Below are 23146 nucleotides of genomic sequence, written 5' to 3'. Positions count from 1 at the left end.
ACTTTCTCCCCAAGTTTCTGTCATGTTACATAACCGTTACTCTTTGTTGGATGGAGTTAGATCTAGAGAAACTATTCCCTCTAACTGTTCCTTTTAATTCATGTAGATGAACAGAAAGTCCATAATTTACCTGAGTCCCAATTTTTTTTAAAAAAATGAAATTTCAGATAGAAATCTAAATGCCACTCATCAGAATCTTGCTTAGCTGGTAGTTTTATAATCATTACCAATATAGATTAACCTCTTAAAGTCACAATGCTTGGGAGCTATCTTTACTTGGACCAGGGTGTTTTAAATATTCACAAAAATTTTTAAAAATGTTCCAAAGCATGTAGTGCACCACTTAATTTAAAACAAGCAACTCTTTTGCTGGAGTTTATTTTACCATTCCCCAATGTAATAAGGAATACATTTCTAAATAAGAACAACTATACTTGAAGAACTACTAGGACATTCAATGCTTATCTATTACTTACTTTGTAGAAGAACTGCTATGATACCTATTTTTTAAATTTTCTCGACTTTTTAAATGGTCCATATATATAGCTGGACTTGGAATTTAGGAAAGCACTAGTTGTACTATTGATTTGGCTTGATGGTGAACGCTTGTAATGATTTTTTTCTTCATTTATCTTAGAGTAAACATCCTATACTATAATTGCTTTTCTTCTTCCTAGATATCCATGTAGATACATATATTTTTATTATTCAGTAATGATAGAACCCTTCTATTAAGTCAGTTCATTACCATTCAAGTAAAAAAAACTAATTTAAATATTCTTCCATTAAAAAAAAAGTAATATATTGTAAAGCTGTATCAATCAAGTGAAAAATACATATACTTATTATTCTTCCCTAAGGGCAAGATTTAATTTTGAATTTGAATGTTGCTTAGCATAGGGTTTTTATTTTAATTGAATCTTAAATGAATGATTTTACATGAGGCAACTGACATTCTTAAATAAGACTGATAGCATTTGAAATGAAGTGACCTCTAACCTGGTTATTTCTTGAAATTCTTATCAAAAAAGATTTTAAGTCTAGTGTTCATAATTATTTTTAATATTATTTATGAGAGCAAAAAATTTACATAAATGCTTAATTATTAGTAGTTCTCTTCACTAATAAAGGCGTATTAACATGATGTACTAGAAGATTATGTCATTATATATATAGAAAAGTGTTTAAACAAATAAAAATACAGAACTCAAAATAATACATATCCACTATAATCATCATGACACAAATAAGTAACATATGTTTTTATGTTGACACATTCGAAAAGAACCATGCAGGAATTTTAAAATATTTTTATCTACATATAGAAAATTATTTTTCTATAATTGCATTTAAGTGTAGTCTTCTCTAGGAGATAAGGTTATGGGCATTCTTTATTTCCTCTTTATACATTTGTGTACTTAGCTCTTGTCATTTTTTTTGTTTTTCATGTGCATGTATTAATTTTCAAAACAGAAAATGGGGCTCTGAAATGACTTCCATACATAAACTAATAATTCTAAAATAAACTGTGCAAAGAAACAAATTTTATTACTTCAAGTATTATATTCACTTAACTACAAACAGATTTACTTGGCAAAAATTAACATTATGTGATCTTTTCATGATTATGATATTAAAATTAAACTTTCAAAGGGTATATTCTTTCAGTTTATAATACCTACCAAGGATTACTTCCTTTCAAATCTCTTCACCATCATCATAATCATCAGCATCAGTATCATCAACAACAATTGAAACTTACACTCTTTTGTACCTACTAAAGAACAATTAGAAAATGTCCATGTACTTTATCCAGCATGTCATATTTTATGGTTTCAGCATCCCTTCACATTTTAGCAAGAAATAATTTTCTTTGGTTATTTGGATACCAACATACTTTGAAATTATTCACCTATGTTCAAGTGGATTTTTGTTTTATTGTTTCATTATTCTTGTTTTTATAAAAAGACTCAAATTTATTCTTAGTTATTGGTCAAAATTGGGAATAGCTTCATTTCACCTACTCAGAGTTTATTTGGAGATACCTGTTTTATATTCGGTGTCAACTGTCTCCAAGTAAATTCACACATCTAAGTATAATATTTCAATATGACAATAATTGGTTTCTGATACAGACCTATACCTCATATTTACAAACAGATTTTCCTGTCATTTTAATATTTAAATTTTAAGTTGTAAACAAACTGTGACCATTTTACTTCATAAAAGTCCGAAGGCAAATGTTTGTACCCCATTTCTTCTGTCACACTAGGAACAAACCCCTTTGGTGATTTATTTTTACAAATGTTGATGAAAACAGAAGTATTTCCATAATAATATGATTAAATTAAAAAGGGACTGGAAAGATTCTGCAATATTTCACTTCCTTGTATATCTGAGATATTCTGAAGTTAACAGATAACAGCAGACTGTTGCTGTTTCAGGCCACACAGTTTGTGTGTTAGTTAGGAAGCCTTGATTATATAAGGGCCCCAATTTCCTGATTATGCTTGGACTGATGTGCCAAATCAGTTAAGAGTTATTGACTTAGGAAAAAAAACAATAAATAACTGGAGCTGTAGGGGTCTTGTGAAGTTATAATAAAGAAAACCAACGATTCCTCCAAATATATACATCTAAGATGCAGTACACTTGATATAATTTTAGCAACATGTAGAAATATAATTCATTTGGAGGAAAGGGTGAAAAACATACTGATATAAACTGCTGTGAAGAACAAAATTTGCAATATGGCAATATGGCACAGTGATGTTCATTTAACTATTTCTAGTAAAACTGTATTTTGTATAAACTGAGTGCAACCTATGAGCATGATAAAAATATGTATTTATGTGACAGGTATAGTCAAAACTCAAACATTTCACTTGGAGTTCAATGGAATTGCCATGAACATTTTCTCTTAAAAAAATAAAAAAAACAAACTTGGAAAAGTTTTTCAGACTTTATCATTGAAAGGAAAACATAGTAGATGCATTTGTCACATGACTTTTATAACCTAATATACTTATGTTTTATAATCACAATCACTTATAGGATATTGTATACCCTAATTTTCAAGGCATTTTCTTAAAAATTATTTCAATTAATTGTCATAACACTCCTATAATGTCAGTGTGGACAGGTTCTATTGTAAAGGAGAGACAAAGTTATTTCTGTGGATTTAAAGAGTTACATGGTAAAAAAAAAAAAAAAGCCTATGTTGATAAATGTGCTTTATACAACAGAAATATTTTAAATCATTTCAAAATCTGAGATTTATGGGAAATTCCTTTTAGAGACTTGAATTTACTTAAGGTTGTTAATGTAGAATAAAAAAATAGGAGAGGTAGAAATGATCTTTCCAATCCCACCTGCTAAAAAGAAAATCACCTGAATCTGTCCACTAATCTCTAGCCCACTGCCATGAGACCTCTAAGTCAGTTCACTTCTCTGTCTTCATTGCTACGCTTTCTAACTAGGCTCAACATGTTTAGTTTTGTTCCACTCTGACCCATATAGCCAGTGTGATCTTTCTAAAAGGCAAGTGCAATAGATATTGTCTCTTCCCTGCTGAAAAGTCTTCAATGGCATTCCCCATTTCCCTTAGAATGAAAAATAAAAGACAAAGCTTATAAGGCCCTCTTCAGCCTAATAGCATTCAGGACATACTAATGTAAAATATGACGTGTTGGCATATTAAGATCAATGAGTTTGAGAATATGGCAGAAGCAGAAAGGTCACTTTGACCTTCTTCCAACCCTTATCTCACGAAGCAGGTCATAAAACCCTCATACAAGAGGTGGCCTCCTTATGCCCAGAGGAAAAAAAAAGCATCTTGACCTCCAAAGACAAAGGGACACTGAGAAGACTCCTAACAAAAAGGACTTGCTAAATTCCCTCCAGTTTATTTCACTTAACTCATACTCCTTAACCTACCCTATTTCTACATGACAGCCCACTCTTCGTCAAACCTAGCATAGAAATACTCAGATCTGTTTCTTCTGGTCTAGATTTGCTCATGAAGGCTCCTGTACCACAAAGAACTTACATTAAATCAACATATATACTTTTCTCCTGTTAATTTATCTTTGTCAGTTTCATTTTCAGACCCAGCCAGGGATCCTAAGAGGATTGAGGAAAATTTTTCCTCCTCTACAAGCCTCCTTTTTCAACTCAACACTACCTGCACTCCACCATCCTTCAAAAAGAACTTCAGTAATTTGAACATGTACTCTCTCACTTCTCGTCTTTTCTCTGCCTGGAACTCTCTTACTCACATCTTTATCTGGCTACCTCTCATTCATCATTCATTAAGGTCTCAGTTTATACACATCCTCTGAGGAATCGTCCTCTTTCCCTGCAATGTCTTTCTATCCTGGAACTTATTATACTTTATTATCATAACGTTTTGTTTTAATTGGCTGTTTCTCTTATTGACTGTAACTACATGAGAAAGGGACTGTGTTTGTCTTGCATACTGTGGTCTCTCCAGGGCCCAGCACAGTGTCTGGTGGTAGCAGGGGCCCAAGTAATTCTTGTTGAATGAAAATATCAGTATCAGTTAGATAATCTTGCAAAATAAAGTACCTTTAAACTAGCAAGCACTATAGAATACAAAGTATAAAATAATTCTCTTAATGTCAATTTTGTATAGTCATTAATTCAGTCAGAGATAAGGTTAAAGATGTATGTTTAAAATATACCTTCCAGGAAAAGTATGTTCAGAATACGTTAGATGAATGGGAACTTCCCTGGTGGTCCAGTGGGTAAGACTCCGCACTCTCAGTGCAGGGGACCCGTCATCGACCCCTGGTCAGGGAACTAGATCCTGCATGTATGCTGCAACTGAGAGTCCACATGCCACAACCAAGACCCAGCGCAGCCAAAATAAATAAGTAAACATTTAAAAAAAGAAAATAAAAGAAAAAGAATGAAGTTGTACCCCTACCTCATACTATATAAAAAAAAATTAACTCAAAATGGGTCAAATACCTCAATGTAAGAATTAAAACTATAAAACTCTCAGAATATGCTAGATGAAGAAAGTGATAGCATAAAATTCATTTAAAATAATAAGTACTTTGCGGAATTGTTAGTTGTTCAAAAAAGGTAATCATTTGAAAAGCAAAATGTTGACTATGCTCTTTCCTGAATTAAAACACACACACACAAAAAAAACAACTGAACTATAAACTAAACTGAACTAATCCTCCTTTTTTGATTTTTTGAATAGCTACAGAAGGTACGGTAGGGATGGCAGGGACATAACGTATAAGCCCTGAACTAATTTTCTCCTCATTCAAACCTTTGGTGTTTTCCTCATTTTGCAAACCCTTTTTAATACAAGAAAAAGAGAGGAAAAGGAAATAAGATAGGAGAATCATTAGGAAGCATGATCAAGTGATTTTGAAGAATTCAAATCTTTCCAAAACAAGAAACTGAGGGGAAAACACACACAATAAAATGGTAGCATAATTCTTTCTCACATCAAGCTCAGCTCAAATTAGGTACTTGGGCATGCTGTGTAGGAAGGAAAACTTATCATCCTTCCTCCACATAAACACATTTGTGTCAGTGGGTGGGTTTAGCGTTACTATATTAACTGGCAACTCCACTGGCACTGAGTCACCAAAGAGGCTTCTGAATGTGACACTTGGTTCCTGAACAGACTCTTTCAACACAAGATATATAGAAAGTAAGAGAGAGGATAACTTTTTAAAAATGAAGCAATACCACATATCACTAATTACCTGTTCATAATAGTGGATATTCTCCTCAGCCATATCTGTAAATGCTGACTTGATATCATTTTGCATGTTTTGTTTCCATCTTTCCCAATCTGCTTTCAAGGCATTATTAGCACACTCCACTTTATCTTCCAGTTTTCCAATCTCTTCCGTAAGCTGAATTAGATCACAAAGAGATCAATTGATCTATGTATTCCTGCCACTAAGTGAATTCTTAAAATCTAAGCTGAATATTATAAAAAACAGTTTAACAAAAATACTTCTTTTGAAAATCACTATTTACCCTGTATACTAACTAGTTAAAGTAAAGAGAACACTGGATTCAGAGATGTCAAGTAGAGTTCTAAGGTCTGCCACTAATTAGCACTTGACTTTACCTAAATCTCTCTAATCTTGGGCTTCAGTTACACTATTTATAAAGCAAAGGAAATTGGGCTACAAGTTATTCCAAAATTTTTTTGCAATAGCTCTCTCATTACCACTGTTTGTGGTGAAAATATTTATGTTAAAAGATATGGTTGGGGGCTTTCCTGGTGGTGCAGTGGTTGAGAGTCTGCCTGCCAATGCAGGGGACATGGGTTCGAGCCCTGGTCTGGGAAGATCTCACATGCCGCGGAGCAACTAGGCCCGTGAGCCACAACTACTGAGCCTGCGCGTCTGAAGCCTGTGCTCAGCAACAAGAGAGGCCACGATAGTGAGAGGCCCGCGCACCACGATGAAGAGTGGCCCCCGCTTGCCGCAACTGGAGAAAGCCCTTGCACAGAAACGAAGACCCAACACAGCCAAAAATAATTAATTAATTAATTAATTAATTAAAAATGAATATCTGCTTATAAAAAAAAAGACATGGTTTCACATCTTCAGCTTCCCCTTCCTACTCCTCATTTTTCAGCTATTTTTAGCAGAATGCTCAATTAACTGACATGTTATAACATCCGTATAGATTACATAGTCCAACCTGGAGGCCCAGGGGATTAACTTGCCACATTCCACTCAGCTGGTAACAGAGGCAGGTTTATATCACAAGACACCTGACACCTAGTCCACGCTCCATTAGACAGGCTAAGTGTGACAGTCATACCTCCTCCCCAACTTACCCACCCACCTTTGAGCATGGAACCCATCAACTTATTGCTTTATATTTAGCACATTTATATTTATATAAATTTTTATATATTTATGCATATTTTATACACATATATTTATTCATATAGTCAGCAAACATTTATTTATTAAGTCCCTTCTCCACACCAGGCATTATTCTAGGACTTGGAGATTCATCAGTGAATACAATAGACAAAAATCCTTGTTTTTACCAGAGCTGATATTCAACTGGGGAGAGACAAACCATAAGCAAGATAAATGAAATATGAACTATCATTTGATAATAAGTGTCAAAAAGAAAAACGAAGCAGAAAGGTAGATAGGGAGTATAAGAATGATGCAATTTTAGATAAGATGGCTGGGGAAAGCCTAAATAAGAAACTGTCATTTGAATAAATATCTGAAGTTGATGTGAGAGTGAACCATGGGGTTCTTAATCAGAAAAGCATTCCTGGCAGAGGAAGAAACAGGACAATGGCCTAGAGGTGGAAGCATGCCTGGATGGTCCAAGAAGAATAAGGAGACCAGCATGGCTGTAGCAGGTGGCAGAGTTAAAAAAGAGGGAAGCTCTTAGAAGATGAGGTCAGAGAAGCAGTGGGTGACCAGATCTTACTGAGCCATGCAGTCCATGGTAAGGATCTTAGGTTTTATTTTTATTGAGTGAGACCCAAAGCCAGAGACATTCAAGCAGAAATGACACCACCTCTCCCATGTTTTAAAAGGGGAGGATATTATTTACATTATATGTTACCAGTATTCCTTGGCTCCAAGTATTTGAAAGAGGCTATCATTTAAGAAGGTCCCCATTACAGACATGCTAAAATGTGAAAATGTATGTCTTAGAATCAAAAAAATGTTATTTTACTTCCAATGCTTGTTTGAAATATTCTTTTTATTCATTTCTCAATATTTTGCTGTGAAATTTCACTGCTGACTTTATTTCATTGCAGCCATATTTGCTTTTGTTTCCCTAAGAATAGACATTTGGTATTATATAAATCTTTTATTACCTATGGGAGATCTATTTCAGTGGTAAGGTTGGTTTTCATGTTTTGTGTGTGGCGGGAAGATGTGCTTTTTTTTTCACTTTCTTATTTTGTTTGTAAACTATCTCAGTGAGGCCATTTATTACTTTACGGGTATGTATGACTCTTTGGGGGTAATTATTTTGCTTAATCACAGAGAATTTGTCTAAACGGACATTAATGGGATTTCTCATGGTGGACTGTGGATGCTGGAGAATAAGCTAAGGTAAAATTTTACTGACAGGTCAAACTCAAACAGGATCCGGAGAAAGCTCAGGGGCCGGTTACAAAACTTCACTCCTCTAGGTTGTTGGATGGAATCTTGCCATTTTCACAGCCAGATGGAGATGATTAGAAAAGTGCCTTTTTTTATAGCTAGGATCAAGAGGTACCTACACCAACTGTAACTGCACTGTTTTTCTCCTCTGCTTAGGTTTTGCAGTCTAAAAGTGCCACGCACTGGAGTGGAGTGGGATTAATGGCAAAGTTCTTTACTGAAAGTGGCTTCAGGAAACACAGTATCTAAATCATATATTCTATCTTCCTTCCCCTCCTGATGGAGCTTAAAATGGTGTCACTGCCGTAAGGGATTTAAACAAGTCTTCCTCTTTTCAATCTGCAACTCCCTCACCTAAAAGCCCTTGTTAGTGGTAGTCAGGTTGGTTGGTGCTTCTGCTCTGGTCCAGAGCTACTGCATTCCTAAAGAAGTCCTGTCCTGTTCTCTGACTTCACTCCCACCTACAGAAAGAAGCTTTGTAGCCTGATCAGCATGGCACTGGGATTAAGATGACTAATGATAGGTTAGACTGATCGCAGACCCCACGTCTGTCTTTCACAAGCTGTGTGACACTGGGTAAGAGTATTTTTTGAAGCCCTAGTTTCTTCATCTGTAAAATGAATATAAAAATGACACTACCTATCTCAAAGGGATTTTTATTAAAAATTGCCTGAGATAATGAACACATTCATTGATGTGCACAGTGTCTGACAATTTTTCTACTAAACGGTATCTAATTACTATCATCATTACCACCACCATTACCACCATTACCACCAGTACCACCACCATTACCACCATCATCATCAGTTGGTGAAATGGAAACTGATTCCCTCTCCTCTTCCAGTATTTTGGTCTCTGGAAATATACCATTTCTTTTCCAGGGTCTAGGTCTTAATTTCTAGTGCTATTTCTTGATTTATTCTCACCAGTGTGGAAGAGGATACATATGTTCTAAATATATAGGATCAATTCTTGTCATTTTTTGGAGGCTATATATATATATATATATATATACACACACACACACACACACACACACACATATATATATATACTGACCACTTTTTATTTCTTTGATGATTCCATCATTATTTTAGTTAGAAAAGGAAAAAAGAGACATTAGGTATTTCCTCACACTGAATCATCTTCCCCTAATTTTGACTTGAAGAAACTCTAATTGATAATAAGCACAAAACACTTAATTCAAATTAGGAATGATCTGGACTTTATCTTTCCTACCAATTTACAAAGGCATATTATTAGATTTCCCTTCCCTTAGTTGACTGCACTTTTAGCAAGTTCTTTGGTACAAGGAACTGTGCATTTAGATGGTGCAATCCAGGCTCTGAACATAAACACTGAACAAAATTTCACCGAAGTGGGAGAGTAACGTGTTAGGCACCTGGCTGGCCAAAGAAGCCTCTCTAGTGCTTCAGCACCCCTCTAACCACAGAGCAGGTTTCAATAACTCTAAAAGTAGGGAATTATAGTTTCTACCGGAATACAGCATAGAAAAGACTGAGTTTAAAAGGATTAAAGCTTGAATCATTCATTTCACAAATACTGGAAACGACTTGGCCCTCTGTTGGTGGAAAAACTGAAGAAGGAAGCAATCCTTTTTGCCAGGAAAATGTTGTAATATCAGAATAAGTAATAAAAGCTTGTAATATAGTGAAAAATAAAGATTTAGATTTAACTGCAAGGCTAATGGGTAATCTCTAGCTTCAGTTATATTCAGCTAGAAATAAGCCACACAATTAAGTGAAAACCATTAATACTAAGAGCTCAGGCAAACAAAAAAAATCCTTCTTCAATAGCGAATACCTACTATAGCACCAGGAACAGCAGCAATAATAATGACCACTTATTGTATTTCTGCCATGGGCCACTGTATTAAGCTATATACTTTACCTACATTATTTCATTTAATCTGCATAATAATATTGCAAATTTGGTAACATTATCTTCCTTTTACAAGCTGGGAAACTGGGAGAAAGAAATAAGAGAGATCACACAGCTTTTTGTGGCATCATGGAGATTCAAGTGAAAATACATGCTCTTTCCATAGTGAGTGAATAGCCCCAAGCTAGCTTGCGTGTGGCTTTCAAGGTTAAACTGATTCAGCTCTTACCTTAAGGAGTTTGTTATCTTTTAGAATGCAGATATGCAAAAATAAAACAAAAACCAAAGGCTATAATACAAAGCAGAATGTGATATATATCATAATGGAGGAAAAAAATTAAAGTAGTATATAGAAAGATACAGCATGGAGGATTAATTCCAACTTTGGTAGGGGACATTCCAAGTGTTAATTTGCTAGGCAGTGTGTGGAGAAGAAGACACTTGGATGAGGGTATGGCATAAATAAAACCACAGGGATGTTATGCTATAGAGTGTGACAAAAGAATGGATAAGAGATAGGTTTGGAGGCTGGAGGTGGGCAAGGAGAAACATGGGAAATGCAGCTGGACAGGCTGATTGAAGATTGACCACTAGAGGGTGTAAATGATATTGAGCATGAAATGGATTCTGTATGAAAAGGTGAGCTACTGAAAGCTTTTGACCAGGGTTGAAGTATACTTCAGATAGGTTCCTGAGTCAGAGATATGCCAGGATGCTTAAAAGAGAAAGGGAGGAGGAGAGGAAGAAAGGAAACCAATTAACCTGCACTGGGACTATGGAGACAGCAATAAAAATGAGGATTTGGTTCATTCCCACTCACTCATCCTGCAGCATTCACTCAGCATCCATCTAGTCTCTGTTAGGAACTAAGATGAAGGGTGAAAAAACAGACCTTGCCCTCAAGGACTCATGCCTAAGGGGAGAAAAAAAAAAAAAAAAGAAACCAACTGGATACAGAAAATGTGAAATGCAGCTCATATGAAGCAAATAGGGTGTACAGTCCTAGAAGCACGTTTACTTTGAAGTTTCTAAAAATTGCAGGTGGTCTGTCAAGGTTGGTACCTAGAGTGTGAGTAGGGGAATAGCAAAAGAGGAAAGAGAGGCAGCTGCCAGGTACTAAAGGGATTTCCCTGGGGGGTGTTTGGATTTTCAATAAAAATCAAGTGGAATCACTGAGGGAGTTTAGGGAAGAGGACCAGGAAGGCAGCAGTAACAATGAGATTCCTGATACAGGGGATACCGAGAGGAGGAGATCCTGAGACATAGAATCAGTAGGGGCTGGCAACTGATTAATTATGGGTGGGCACTGGAAGAAAAGATAAGATTATCTGATATTTTTAACTGTATAGCATTCACCCGGAAGAACAGGTGGGGTAGGGTGAGATAGGAAATGAAGGCCTAAAGGCAACAGTAATAGTCTTGCAGGGTGAGGTATACATCAAAAACTTTTGGAGGTCAACCTTGCGACATGTTTCACTAAAAATTCTTACTATAATTCTTACAAAGTAAAAAAAAAAGTACTCATCCCTGAGAAGGAACAGGGTCATGGAGAAAAAAAATAAAGGAAATAACAATGAAAAAAAAAGAAAAATATGATCATGCTAAAAATAGTCCACCATTAACATCAACATATTAAATGTTAAAGTAATATTTAATTACTATGCTTCATTATTTCTCATCCATGAAAAGTACAGTCTAGGAGGTGGGTGTCAGATCAAAGAATAAAAGATGCATAAGGTTCATGTCATATCCCATCAACTTGGATGTATCCTAGATTCAGCTGAAGGGTGCCCCTTCCTTTACTTGTTAGATTGGGCTTGTTTTGTTTCTTTGATTCAGTTCAAGCTTATCTAGAGAATGGTCTGATGGCTAAAGGGCCAAGAACTGACATGCTGGTTCTGTCCACGTCAGTTATAGCTCTGAACCCTGGTTATATCATGTTATGAATGTTTGTCACAGGTCATGTGGGAAAGTGGGTAAAATAATTTGGATGAATCCATGCAGATCATTCATTACTGCTAGGAAATAAAGCTTACATTCTAATGGAATAGCCCTGTGGACCATTTCTACGATTATAGACCATTACGCTATTTTTAACAGTTACTCAATTTTTGAAGCACACGTCTGCTAAGACAACCACAGGTTCATTGAATCCCTCAAACCCATTTAATCACCTTGGAGGTTTTCCTCCTTATTCCCTCAAAGCTGACTTTAGAAAGCGAAACCAATCCAGAAACCCTATAACATTTTAATAATTTTTATTAAAATAGGCCTTTTATAGATTTTAATTTTCTATGACTTTTATACATTTAAATTTGTAAGAACATATTTTCCCATAAGTACAACCATCAGAAATAGATGGATTTTTATAGAAAAGTTAGATAAATCCAAGCAAATACAGTTTATTTATTACCTATCTTTAAGCAAATAATTAACTAAAATATAAAATTTTTTTCACAGAAAATTCATATTTTATTAACAATAAAAAAGATATAAGTGATAGAACATTTTGGAATCCCATAATAAAGACAAGTTTTTTCCTTTGTGACAAAATGTTGTCCTGGAAATTATATCAGAAACATCTATTTATTTATAAATAAAACATTACAGATGTGAACCATATAATCACAAAGTTAGGGTAGCAAATAAAATAGAGTAGCAAATAAAATATGAAAAATATTTTAAAATATTTTTAATAAGAACATACTCCACAAATATACCTCTCCAAAAATATTTTATAATAAATAAAGTTTGGAGACAAAAATGGGATTACCTGTATACTCATCAACTATTTAAGAGGTAAATACAATGTATCTAGAGTACATATATTTGATCTAAAATAATTGGGCTTTTCTTAGAGATTAAAGTGTGCTTAAAGATGATTAGGTAGGCCTTTTGCTCTTAAGATTTAAGGTTGATCTTTTGATGCTATTTCTCTCAATATATTTTCAATACAGAGGCAAGAACTTTTACATTTACTAATAGAGACAAGAATTATTCCACTGGATTTGCTTGGCTATACTATGTCCTCCTGCAAATGGACTCTGAGAGCTTATCTGGACTTTCTGGCAGAGAAGTGCACGTATTTAGGAATTACTTTAGAATAGCTTTAGATTTGGCAAGGACTATGAAAGACAGCAATTAACTTTTGGAGGGATGGCACAAGATATGGGTAACTACCTAGCCAGTCAGATGAGTGAAATCACCTTTACTACTAAGGAGGAGATGACAAACAGCCAGATTTCCTTTACATTCTTGCTGGATAGCCTTCAGATTATCTTTGTTTTCTTTGTCTCTAACGTTATCAAGAATGGTCTGATAGTAAGAAAAAGAGGAATTTACAAGAGGTGTCTCGAAGATATGGTGAGGGATAGAGTTAGGAAAAGGAGCTGTGTTTGTGCATGTATGTTGCACATTCTTAACATCTGCCTGCTCACCAGCAATGCTGAGTCCCTACTATGATCAGGTCCTGAGCTGCATGTCACACGTGGCATCCCATTTAACTTTCTCCATAACTCTTAGAGGTAGCTTTCTTCCCCCCCGTCTAGCTGGTCCAAGTCTTACAAAGTAGACTTTGCACATGATGAATGTGGGTCCATGTAACAGTGCACTTTCAACATCCTTCCACCAGCTCTCAATTGTGCTCTTCTTCTCTTGAATTATTTGGCAAACTCAATCTAAGTTGATTTAAAAAAAAAAAATTTCCTGCCCCCCAACTTTAATTTTATTTATTTGTGCTCCTTAAACCTCTATTCTCCTTCAAAATACAGTTTCTTATTACCTTCAATAAGATGAAAGAACAAATAAATTGAGAATAAAAGTAAACTTTCATTCAACAAATCTTTAAGTGCTTACTATGTCTCAGGCATTGGCCCAGGAACATGACCAATAGCACAGGGGTGAATACGAGAGGGAAGGTCCCTGTTGCTGGGAGCTTACAACCTAGTAGGGGTTTCAGATACACACTGCATTGGGCATTCCCTCTATGTCACCTTACCAACTACCTTAGAGTCTATCAATGAGCTTGTTCTTTTTTCATAAAAAAAAGGAAGTACCTCCCAAACTAAATTTTAAGAAATCCAGAACATCTAGATTCAAAAATTTCCCCAAAAAAGGAAATGTATCTTTATATCTAATAAATATCCTTACTGCATCTTTCTCAGTTGCCTTATGGTATTAATAAGTTGTATTTAGTTCCTCCTCTCTTTTTTCCATGAATTTTAAAAATTTCATAATCACACACATTTATAGGTCAGTGATCTAGAGCCTGCGCTCTGAAGTCCATGGGTGAGAATCCTGACCGTGTTGACCTTAGCTAACTAAATTCAGTTCTGTGATAGGTTGCAGTTTCCTCATCTGTAAAATGAGGAAAAAGAAAGTACCTACTTCATAGGATTGTTTTTGAATAACATGTTAGCAAAGAGCCTGGGACTTAAGCATTTAATACATGTTAGGGTTAGAGTGGTACCCCAAAGTGATTATGGAAGGACAATTGTTAGGGTCTCAGAAATGTCCTGACTGAATCTGCCAGCTCACTCATTTCTACTATGTTAGGGAATACTTACTGAGGACATGCATATAAAAGGAACAGCCATAGGGGAAACAAAGAGATATTAATAGCTCAGAAAGCTCCCCAAATGCTCCAATATGCCTGAGAGTATTGGTGGCTGAATGGACAATGTGGCCATGCCAAAAACTCTATGTAAGGCCATTCCATCAGGCCCTCCTCCAAATCAGATGGGCAAGGCCAAGAAGTCCAGAAATTACCTACATTTTGAGGAACTAGGTTACCACATTACATCAATAAATTATTCCACTCTAATACAAGAAATATTAGTATCTTGCTAATTTATGGAATGATAAAACCCTAAGACAAACAATGCAGAAGGATCTTCCCACACTGATTCTGAAAGTTACTTAAAATATACTTCCTAGTAACCAAAAAAACCTGTCCAGCAACTTAAGAAGACCCCCTATACTTCCAAACATTCTCTTACGCCTTTAGTTTTTCTTATTTACGAGAGATCAGTTTTTAGAAAACATATTAGTTAATTCAAGAACTATTTGTTGAGCACCTACTATGTGCCAAGAGTACCACGCTAGACACAGTGCCCCTATGTGAAATATTTTCCTTCTTTTCTCACTCAATTTTTGGCGTACTGATGTCATAGAGGTACATCTTTACTTAAATCAGAAAGTCCTCCTAATTCTGATAGTTTCATGATGAGACCAATACAGAATGACTTAATGTGTGTTTCTTAAATTGGGATTTCTATATCCACATCAATACTCAGTGATAACATAGAGGATTGCCAATGTCATAAATAAATGTGGCATAATCTTGTCATAGATATTTTATGGAGATCAGAGAAAAATATTTTTAAATTAACATAAACATAAATATATTATGGAGTAGTGATATTCATATGAAACTTTAAAACAGGAGACCTTAATGAAATTTTGATCTTGCACTGGCCACGAATGGGTCTCTCAGACTACCGAGGTATACATTCCAACTTTCCTATACCAAAGAAAATGAACACTTTTCATAAAAATGTTTGAACTACACACTGCATTACAATGTGTTAGAAGGAAATCTGCTTGACTGCTGAACTACATATTTAATAAAGAATTAGTACACTTTGGCATGATAATTCTAGGTGAGTTAATTGCCATGATTACCAAGTTTTATCAAAGTATCATTTATAAAAATTACAGATTGAGAAAGCAGCTTCCCCATAGTCTATTTCTCCAGGAATAGCTGCCAGGATGATAGAAGGAAAGTCAAACTTTTTTCAACGACTTTGATCTATCACTGCTAAACAGCAGTCTAGGGAAAATTTCACTTACCTCTCTAAGAAAGAACCACCGTCTCTGACTATTTAATATCCCCATCCTTCATCACTAATCCCTGACATTATAATCTACAACTAGTGGCAAGTAAGCACCCCTTTTCCTCACCCTATGACTGTCTCTATTTACAAGTACAGCAGTAAGTTCATGTGGGCAGCATGATTAAAATTTAGAGTCTCTCCAATATCATGACTGAGCTCCTAACATCTGAAGAACTTACAAGGGTCTGCTCCTAATGCATTATTGGAAAAGTTATTTTCCTAATGAATGACAGCAAATCTCACACAAATTAGTCTAGCATGTAGAATTTATAAGGATAGCATGACCTGGATACAAAAACTGACATTTCTGGTACAAGCAATGGTAATTACAAATCATTCTCCCCCTGCCCCCAGCTTTATCGAGGTATAATTGACAAAAAAAAATTGTATATGTTTGAAATATACAACATGACAAATCATTCTTATTCAGAAATATAAACACAAAAGTCCTAAAAGTTGAGGTAGCCAAATCCAGCAAGGGCCAAGTTGAATTTATCCCAGGGATCCAAGGATGGCTAAGATGAGAAAATCTCTCAGTGTAAATCACCACATTAAGTGAATGACGAAGAAAAATCATACACTTACATGAGTCGGTACAGGAAACCACACAATAAATTTCAACACCCACTTATGAATCAACTTCTCATCACACAGGAGTAAATAAAAACTGCCTTAACCTGATTAAAATATATATACTTTAAAACGTTTAGCAAACATCAATACTAATGGAAAAAATCCTGAAAGCATTTACTTTAGCATCAGGGATAATACAAGGATGTCCTGTCACTAATAACTTTACAATGCATTTTTTAGCCAGCTCAATAAGAAATGAAAAAATAAATACAAGGTATAAAGATTGAATAAATGAGACAAAACTATCAATATATACCTATAAGGTTTTCTACATAGAAAATCCCAAAGAATGTACAAAGAAATTATTAAAACTAAAAATAATTTAGAAGATTGCTGGACATAAAATAAATATGCTAAAGTGAATTATATTTCTATACTCTGGCCCCAAAAAAGTAAGAAAATAAAAAATTTTAAATATATAATTTATGATAAATACAAACAAAACATAAGGTACTTAGGAATAAATTTATGGAAAGATATAGAAGACCGTTTTGGAAAAAAACATTTTAAAACTTATTGAGAGATATCAAAGAAGACAAATAAATGGTGAGGTTTCTAAAAATTATTCCATTTAAAATCTTGTAGCTAGTTCTCTTTCTTTTAATTTCAGTTTAAGTACCAGTTCCTCAGATAGTCCTTTTCAGACAGCATTTATGTTCAAAGTAGGTACTTTTTCACTACTCTCTCCATCTCAGTCCACTGTTCATCTCCTTAACACTCATTAGAAGAATTATTTTTTGTATGTTTATATACTTTCCTGTTAGAATATAAGTTCTAACATGGGCCATGTGTCTACCTTTTGGCCATTATATCCTCAGTACTTACTATGTAGAAATGTGATAAATATTTGTAGAATAAATGAATGATTTCAGAAAAGTAAAATATTAGTAATCAATCTAGGCTTGTTTTACTATTGCCTTTCCAAGGACTGTTTTACCACACTTTGAAATACCACAGAAACTTACAAGCTGCCTGTACCTAAACCTAAAGGTATATATCACCAAAATTTTTGAGCAAAACAATACAATTTGAGGATAACAGCTATTCTTACTTAAAAATATCTTCATTGTTTTCTTTTTTAAATGGCTTCTCTATTATTGCCTTTTATGGAAATAATTAACCATTCAATCTATTTATTCAAGTGCTAAAACTTTCTCTTCATAATCAGAAAAGCTGAGAAATTATCATTTTGAAAGTTCTTGAAAATAATATACCTAAATAAAAAGATTTAGATTGCCACTCCATCATAAGACAATAGAAAATTCAAAAATTCAATTCTAATCTGACAGTTACTTCTTCTTAACAAGTATTAATTAAATTGCAGGGGAGAGAGTAGAGGGCTCTTAAAAATAAAATTACATTATTTTCTGATTTGTGAGAGGGGTAAGATGTGTCTGAAAAATTAGATGCTTGATTATACAATGCTGCTCAGGCATCCATGTGATTACTACATGTGAGTGCTTTTTTTATATACTTTACAATACACACTTTTCTTAAAAAGTAGAAATCTCTCTTCCTGAAATTCACTGCCAATTTTGTTATCCAAATGTAGCTTGTTCAGTAAAGCACAATGTATTTTCTAATAATGACAAATTAAGTCATAAAACACCCACAAATATAGCTGATGCATCACCTTTCAAGTCAGTACCTCCAACACCATTAATGTCCTTCGAATAAGGGATAATCATAATTTCCTTTGACACTGGAAGCAACAGAAAGCCAATTATTTAAACAGCCCCATTTTAGGAAATGTACTGATCTCTTTTGCATCCTTTGTACAACAGAGGCACAGTAAACATATATAGGACAGAAGAGGATTCATTTTTTCCAGGTGCTTCTATGAGTCCGATTAATATAAACCTTTTAAAAAGGAATGATGTGGCTCCTAAGAAAAAAAGATTTTTAATCAAGGTCTTTTAAGTCTTTCGATATAATTTCCTATATTTGTTTCTGAAGAACATAATCCAAGCCTAGAAAAGCTATATGCTATACTATCATTAGGTTTTAATAACGTTATAAAAATTATTTCAAAGCCAAATCTAAACATTTATTTTACAGACCTTCACAGGCCATACAGTTTTCTGCCATTAAATATTTTTATTCACTATTTAACCAAACAATACCTCTCGTATTATCTCATTTAATTCTCACTATACACCTATAATGTAAATATTGCTTTACTAACAAGAAAAAGGAATGCTTATTGAGGTTTAAGTTACTTTTCTGTAACTTTTTTCCAGAACCCAGATTCTCTAATTTGTGATCCAACCCCACTATATTACACAATTCCGTAATGCGGCCTATGAACCTCAAGACATATATAAGACAGCTCACAGGCTGTATGAAGGAACTCCCATTTATATTTAACTCTTTTTAATTGACATAAAACATTATACTAGTTTCAAGTGTACAAGAAAGTTATTTGATATATGTATATATGGAGAAATGATCACCACAATATGTCTAGTTAACATCCATCACCACACATAGTTACATTTTTTTTTCTTGTGATGAGAACTATCGAACTTTACAGATCTACTCTCTTAGCAACTCTCAAATATACAATACAGTGTTTTGAACTACAGTCACCACCCTATACATTACAATCCCATCACTTATTTTATAACTGAAAGTTTGTACCCTTTGATACACCTTATATTGAATTACCTTATATTTAATTCTCATGTAATGTTTTTAACTTACATGCATAGTTTATAATACAGATAAAATATATGAGTAAAGTAGTGCAAGTAGATAATTTGTAAATTTGTAAATTTAAAATGTACACATACTGGGAGGTGTGCTCAAAAGTATTTAGGTGATAGAGTACATTATTAAAAAGTCTGGTGACTGAAATGTTATCTTTTCTGAAGTACTGTGTACATTAGACTTTTAATCAAGTGATTTTGCTTGATTTTTTTTCAGACATTCATCTCTTTTCTATCTGAATCCCTACCAAAGCTAAAACCTTCAACAGATATGGTCTTTCCTCTTTGACTCAATCAACCAAACTACCATACATAAAAGATACAGCTCTTAAAGTTGCAGCATATTCTAAAACAGAGCTAGCCAACAGAACTTTCTGTAATGAGAGAAATGTTCAACTTTGGAGAGCCCAAAATATAGCAATGTGCCTTTGAAATGCACTAGTCCAACTGAAGAACTGAAATTTTCCTTGTATATAATTTAAATTAATTCATATTTAAATGTAAATAGCCACATGTGGTTAGTGGGTACAATACTGCATAGCAAAGCTCTAGAGAGCTGTGATCAATATAAGTGGAATAGCATATGTACTCAAGTATATAAATTTTAGGGGTTCCCCCCCAAAAAAAATCCTTTAGTAAACCTTCTTTTACATGGTTTCCCAGAAATCCTCTAATATTAATGAATATTTTCTCAATTACTTCATTCTAAAGACATGATGGTATTTTAGAATATTATCTTGAAACGAACTCAATATTTGGTACTTTTGGATATATATAGTAGTTTACTAATAGAATTAGTTTAGCTTAGTATTTTTTTAAGGGAGACAACACACTAATTATTTTTAGGAAATAACTTCATAATTCAAGTGTTTATTATCATTACAAATAAGTATTTTAAAATTTACTTTTAAAAGCACTGCAAATCGACAAATAAGAAGGATAAGTGGGGGTAGACAAGTTCCATCACATATAAAACATATTTTAAAACATCCATTACTGAAACAGTACAGTTCTGGTGCTTAATTAACAGGCCAATCAAGGGAACATACAGAAAGCCTTAAAACAGTTGCATGTGACAACAAAAACTGAGTATACTTCAAAGGTAGCGTTGCAAAGTATTGGGGAAAACATGACTACTCAATAGATAGCTTTGGCACAGCGGGATAGTTACCTGAAAAAATATATAGTTGAATCCACACCTCACATTTATAAACAGAATTAATTCCAAATGGCTCAAAGATTCAAATGTAAAAAAGAAAACCCCAAAAGTTAATAAAAGAAGTGTGATACAATTCTTTTGTCATCCTAACTTGTACTTAAAAGTAAAATCCTTTAGAAAAAGATAGCTAACTCTTTGGGCTTCCCTGGTGGCGCAGTGGTTGAGAGTCCACCTGCCGATGCAGGGGACATGGGTTCGTGCCCCAGTCTGGGAAGATCCCACATGCCGCGGAGCGGCCGGGCCCATGAGCCATGGCCACTGAGCCTGCGCATCCGGAGCCTGTGCTCCGCAATGGGAGAGGCCACAACAGTGAGAGGCCCGCGTACCACAAAAAAAAAAAAAAAAAGATAGATAACTCTGACCTTATAAAAAACTAAACTTTTCTGTACAGGAAAAATCACTATAAAGAAAATTAAAATACAGTACCAATGACAAAAAGGACTAATTTCTCTAACAAGAATTTCTTAAAAATCAGGAAATATCAAGAATAGGTAAAATCTAATGAGCAAAAAACAGACAATAACAAAAAAAGAAAGACAAATTTTACTTAAACATAAAAAATGCTTAACCCTGTTCATCATAAGAAAAATACAAATTAAAACTACAAAAGGATACTATCTTCACTTAACGGATGGCAATGATTCTACAGTTTGATAACACTGACAAGGCTGGGGTGGAGGGTACAGGAGTAAACAAGCAATCAAACATGTTGGTGAGACTGTAAATAGCTCTCCCAGCAGAAGGTAATTTGGTGGTAGTTCTAATAACATCAACAATAACATCAGCTAATTCTTTTAGCTTTTCCTTTGTACCAGGAACTATTCTAAGCACTTATGTGTGTTACACATTTAGCCCTATGAGCTAGGTACTATTATTTCTTCTATTCTACAAACTGTGAAACAAAGTTGATGAGAAGTTAGTAACTTGTCCAAGGTTGCACAATTAATAATGAGTTATCAAAACCGAAGAGTCTCTGGTTCAGCAATTTCAATTCTAGGTATTTATTCTACAGATCTACTAGCACATTCACAAAATAATACACGTACAAGGTTATTCACTGAAGCATTGTTTATAGTAGCAAAAGGTTAGAAATATATGTTAACCAGTTGGAGTCAGATTAAATAAATTCTCATACATCCATACATCAGAAGACCATGTAGCTGTAAAAGACCAATAACTGAAAGGATCACCAAGATATGTTATTATATTAATAAAGCAAACTATAGAAAACTTTATAGCATATTACCACATTCACTAAAAAGTAAAATCAGAATGTATATTTGAATTTTGGTACATCCATAAAGAATCCTGGAAGGCTACAAAAGTAATTAACAACAGTACATACTTGTAAAGTGGGTGGTGGGAATTGGGAAGATAGGATATGGGGATGGGAAGGAGACTTTTCATTAAATGTGTGTTTGAAAATTTATGAATTTTGAATCATGTGAATATATTACATATTTAAATAAATCATTTTGGTTTTTTTTAGGCAACATGCTAATTGCTTATATTAGAGATCAAGAAATATATTTTGGCAGACAAATGAAATGTTAACATTCCTAATGTTCTATAAATGAGCACTGGTGGTTGGAGATAACATTTGAAGGGACATATCGTATAGGGACTAAAAATGAGGCACAGACACAGAGACTCTGAGCTCCTTTTTCCTAGTTGTTGAACTGTATGAGTATATAACCTCTTCTAATGAAAAGAGAGTCTGATGACTCAAAAGAAGTGTTGAAGATGCATGTGGGAGTGCAAAAGGTGATATTTCTACATTAATATATTACTTAATGTGTATATTAAAGAACCACATTCATATATGTGTGTGATCTTAAATGTGCATGAGTAAGTTAATCTAAATATCATAACTAAAAATTTGATGCTGGACAAAAACCTTGGTTTTTGATGTGGAATCTTCTTTAGGAAACTTGTGTCAGGGTGTCCTTACATTTGCATTTCTACATGTGACAGTGATGACCACATCTGGCATATGTGCATGCAGCTTTCGTATCCTCATTAATGGAATATGCAGAATGTGTCCAGCATTTTCCTGGTGTGAGGCTCTGTGACAGATCTTTTAATGCATTAAAGATTTGTTCTGAATGCATTTCTTTGTCCTTTCTCTTATTCATTTTAGATTAAAAGCTTCTGTATCAGAGGGTGCCAGCAGCAACAGAACCTGCCTCCTGGGAAGCACAGAACCTCAGCAAGTTTGTAGTTTATTTTGAAAATGCACCTAGTGATCACCAGGTTTTGGATCACCAGGTGCATTTTCAAAAAATTCTTCCCCTTTTCCCCAGCCACACAGCTACTGAGAACTACTGACATACATCATGCCTCCTTAATTCATTTCACATTTTCTTTTTTACCAAGAGATAAGCAAGGCAGGTCAATTTATTCTAAAATTCATACTATTAAAACTGCCAGTTCACTGTCACAGAGTATTTCAAATCATCAATAATGTTCTGTGGCAGGAATGGCAAAAAGAATTTATCATGCGTGCCAACTCTAACTGATCCGTATCAGTCATATGAAGCATGTTGATATGTATCTTTTCAGATGTCACCCTAGAATACAGTTTTTAAGTTACTCGCACAATTTCTGGAGTCCTGCTTCGACAACCTCTACATG

At 34.4% G+C, this 23146-nt stretch overlaps 1 protein-coding gene across 6 annotated transcripts in view; it reads right to left on the bottom strand.

Annotated features, from left to right (window-relative positions):
- Positions 1-23146, bottom strand: part of SNX7 (sorting nexin 7) — a 98234-nt gene that overhangs the window by 13510 nt on the left and 61578 nt on the right. For 5 of the 6 annotated variants that reach the window (XM_082611994.1, XM_082611992.1, XM_082611990.1 and 2 more), the window contains one exon: positions 5751-5903. The exons of the other annotated variant lie outside the window; for it this stretch is intronic. In XM_082611994.1, coding sequence (XP_082468120.1) covers positions 5751-5903 — 153 coding nt within the window. The remainder of the gene's footprint in view (positions 1-5750; positions 5904-23146) is intronic. 6 annotated transcript variants of the gene reach the window in all.

The sequence above is a fragment of the Mesoplodon mirus genome, assembly GCF_964341445.2.
Source record: "Mesoplodon mirus genome assembly, chromosome: 3".
Classification (NCBI taxonomy): Eukaryota; Metazoa; Chordata; class Mammalia; order Artiodactyla; family Ziphiidae; genus Mesoplodon; species Mesoplodon mirus.
The sequence above is the reverse complement of the archived record's forward strand: the minus strand, read 5'-3'. Positions and strand labels throughout refer to the sequence as shown.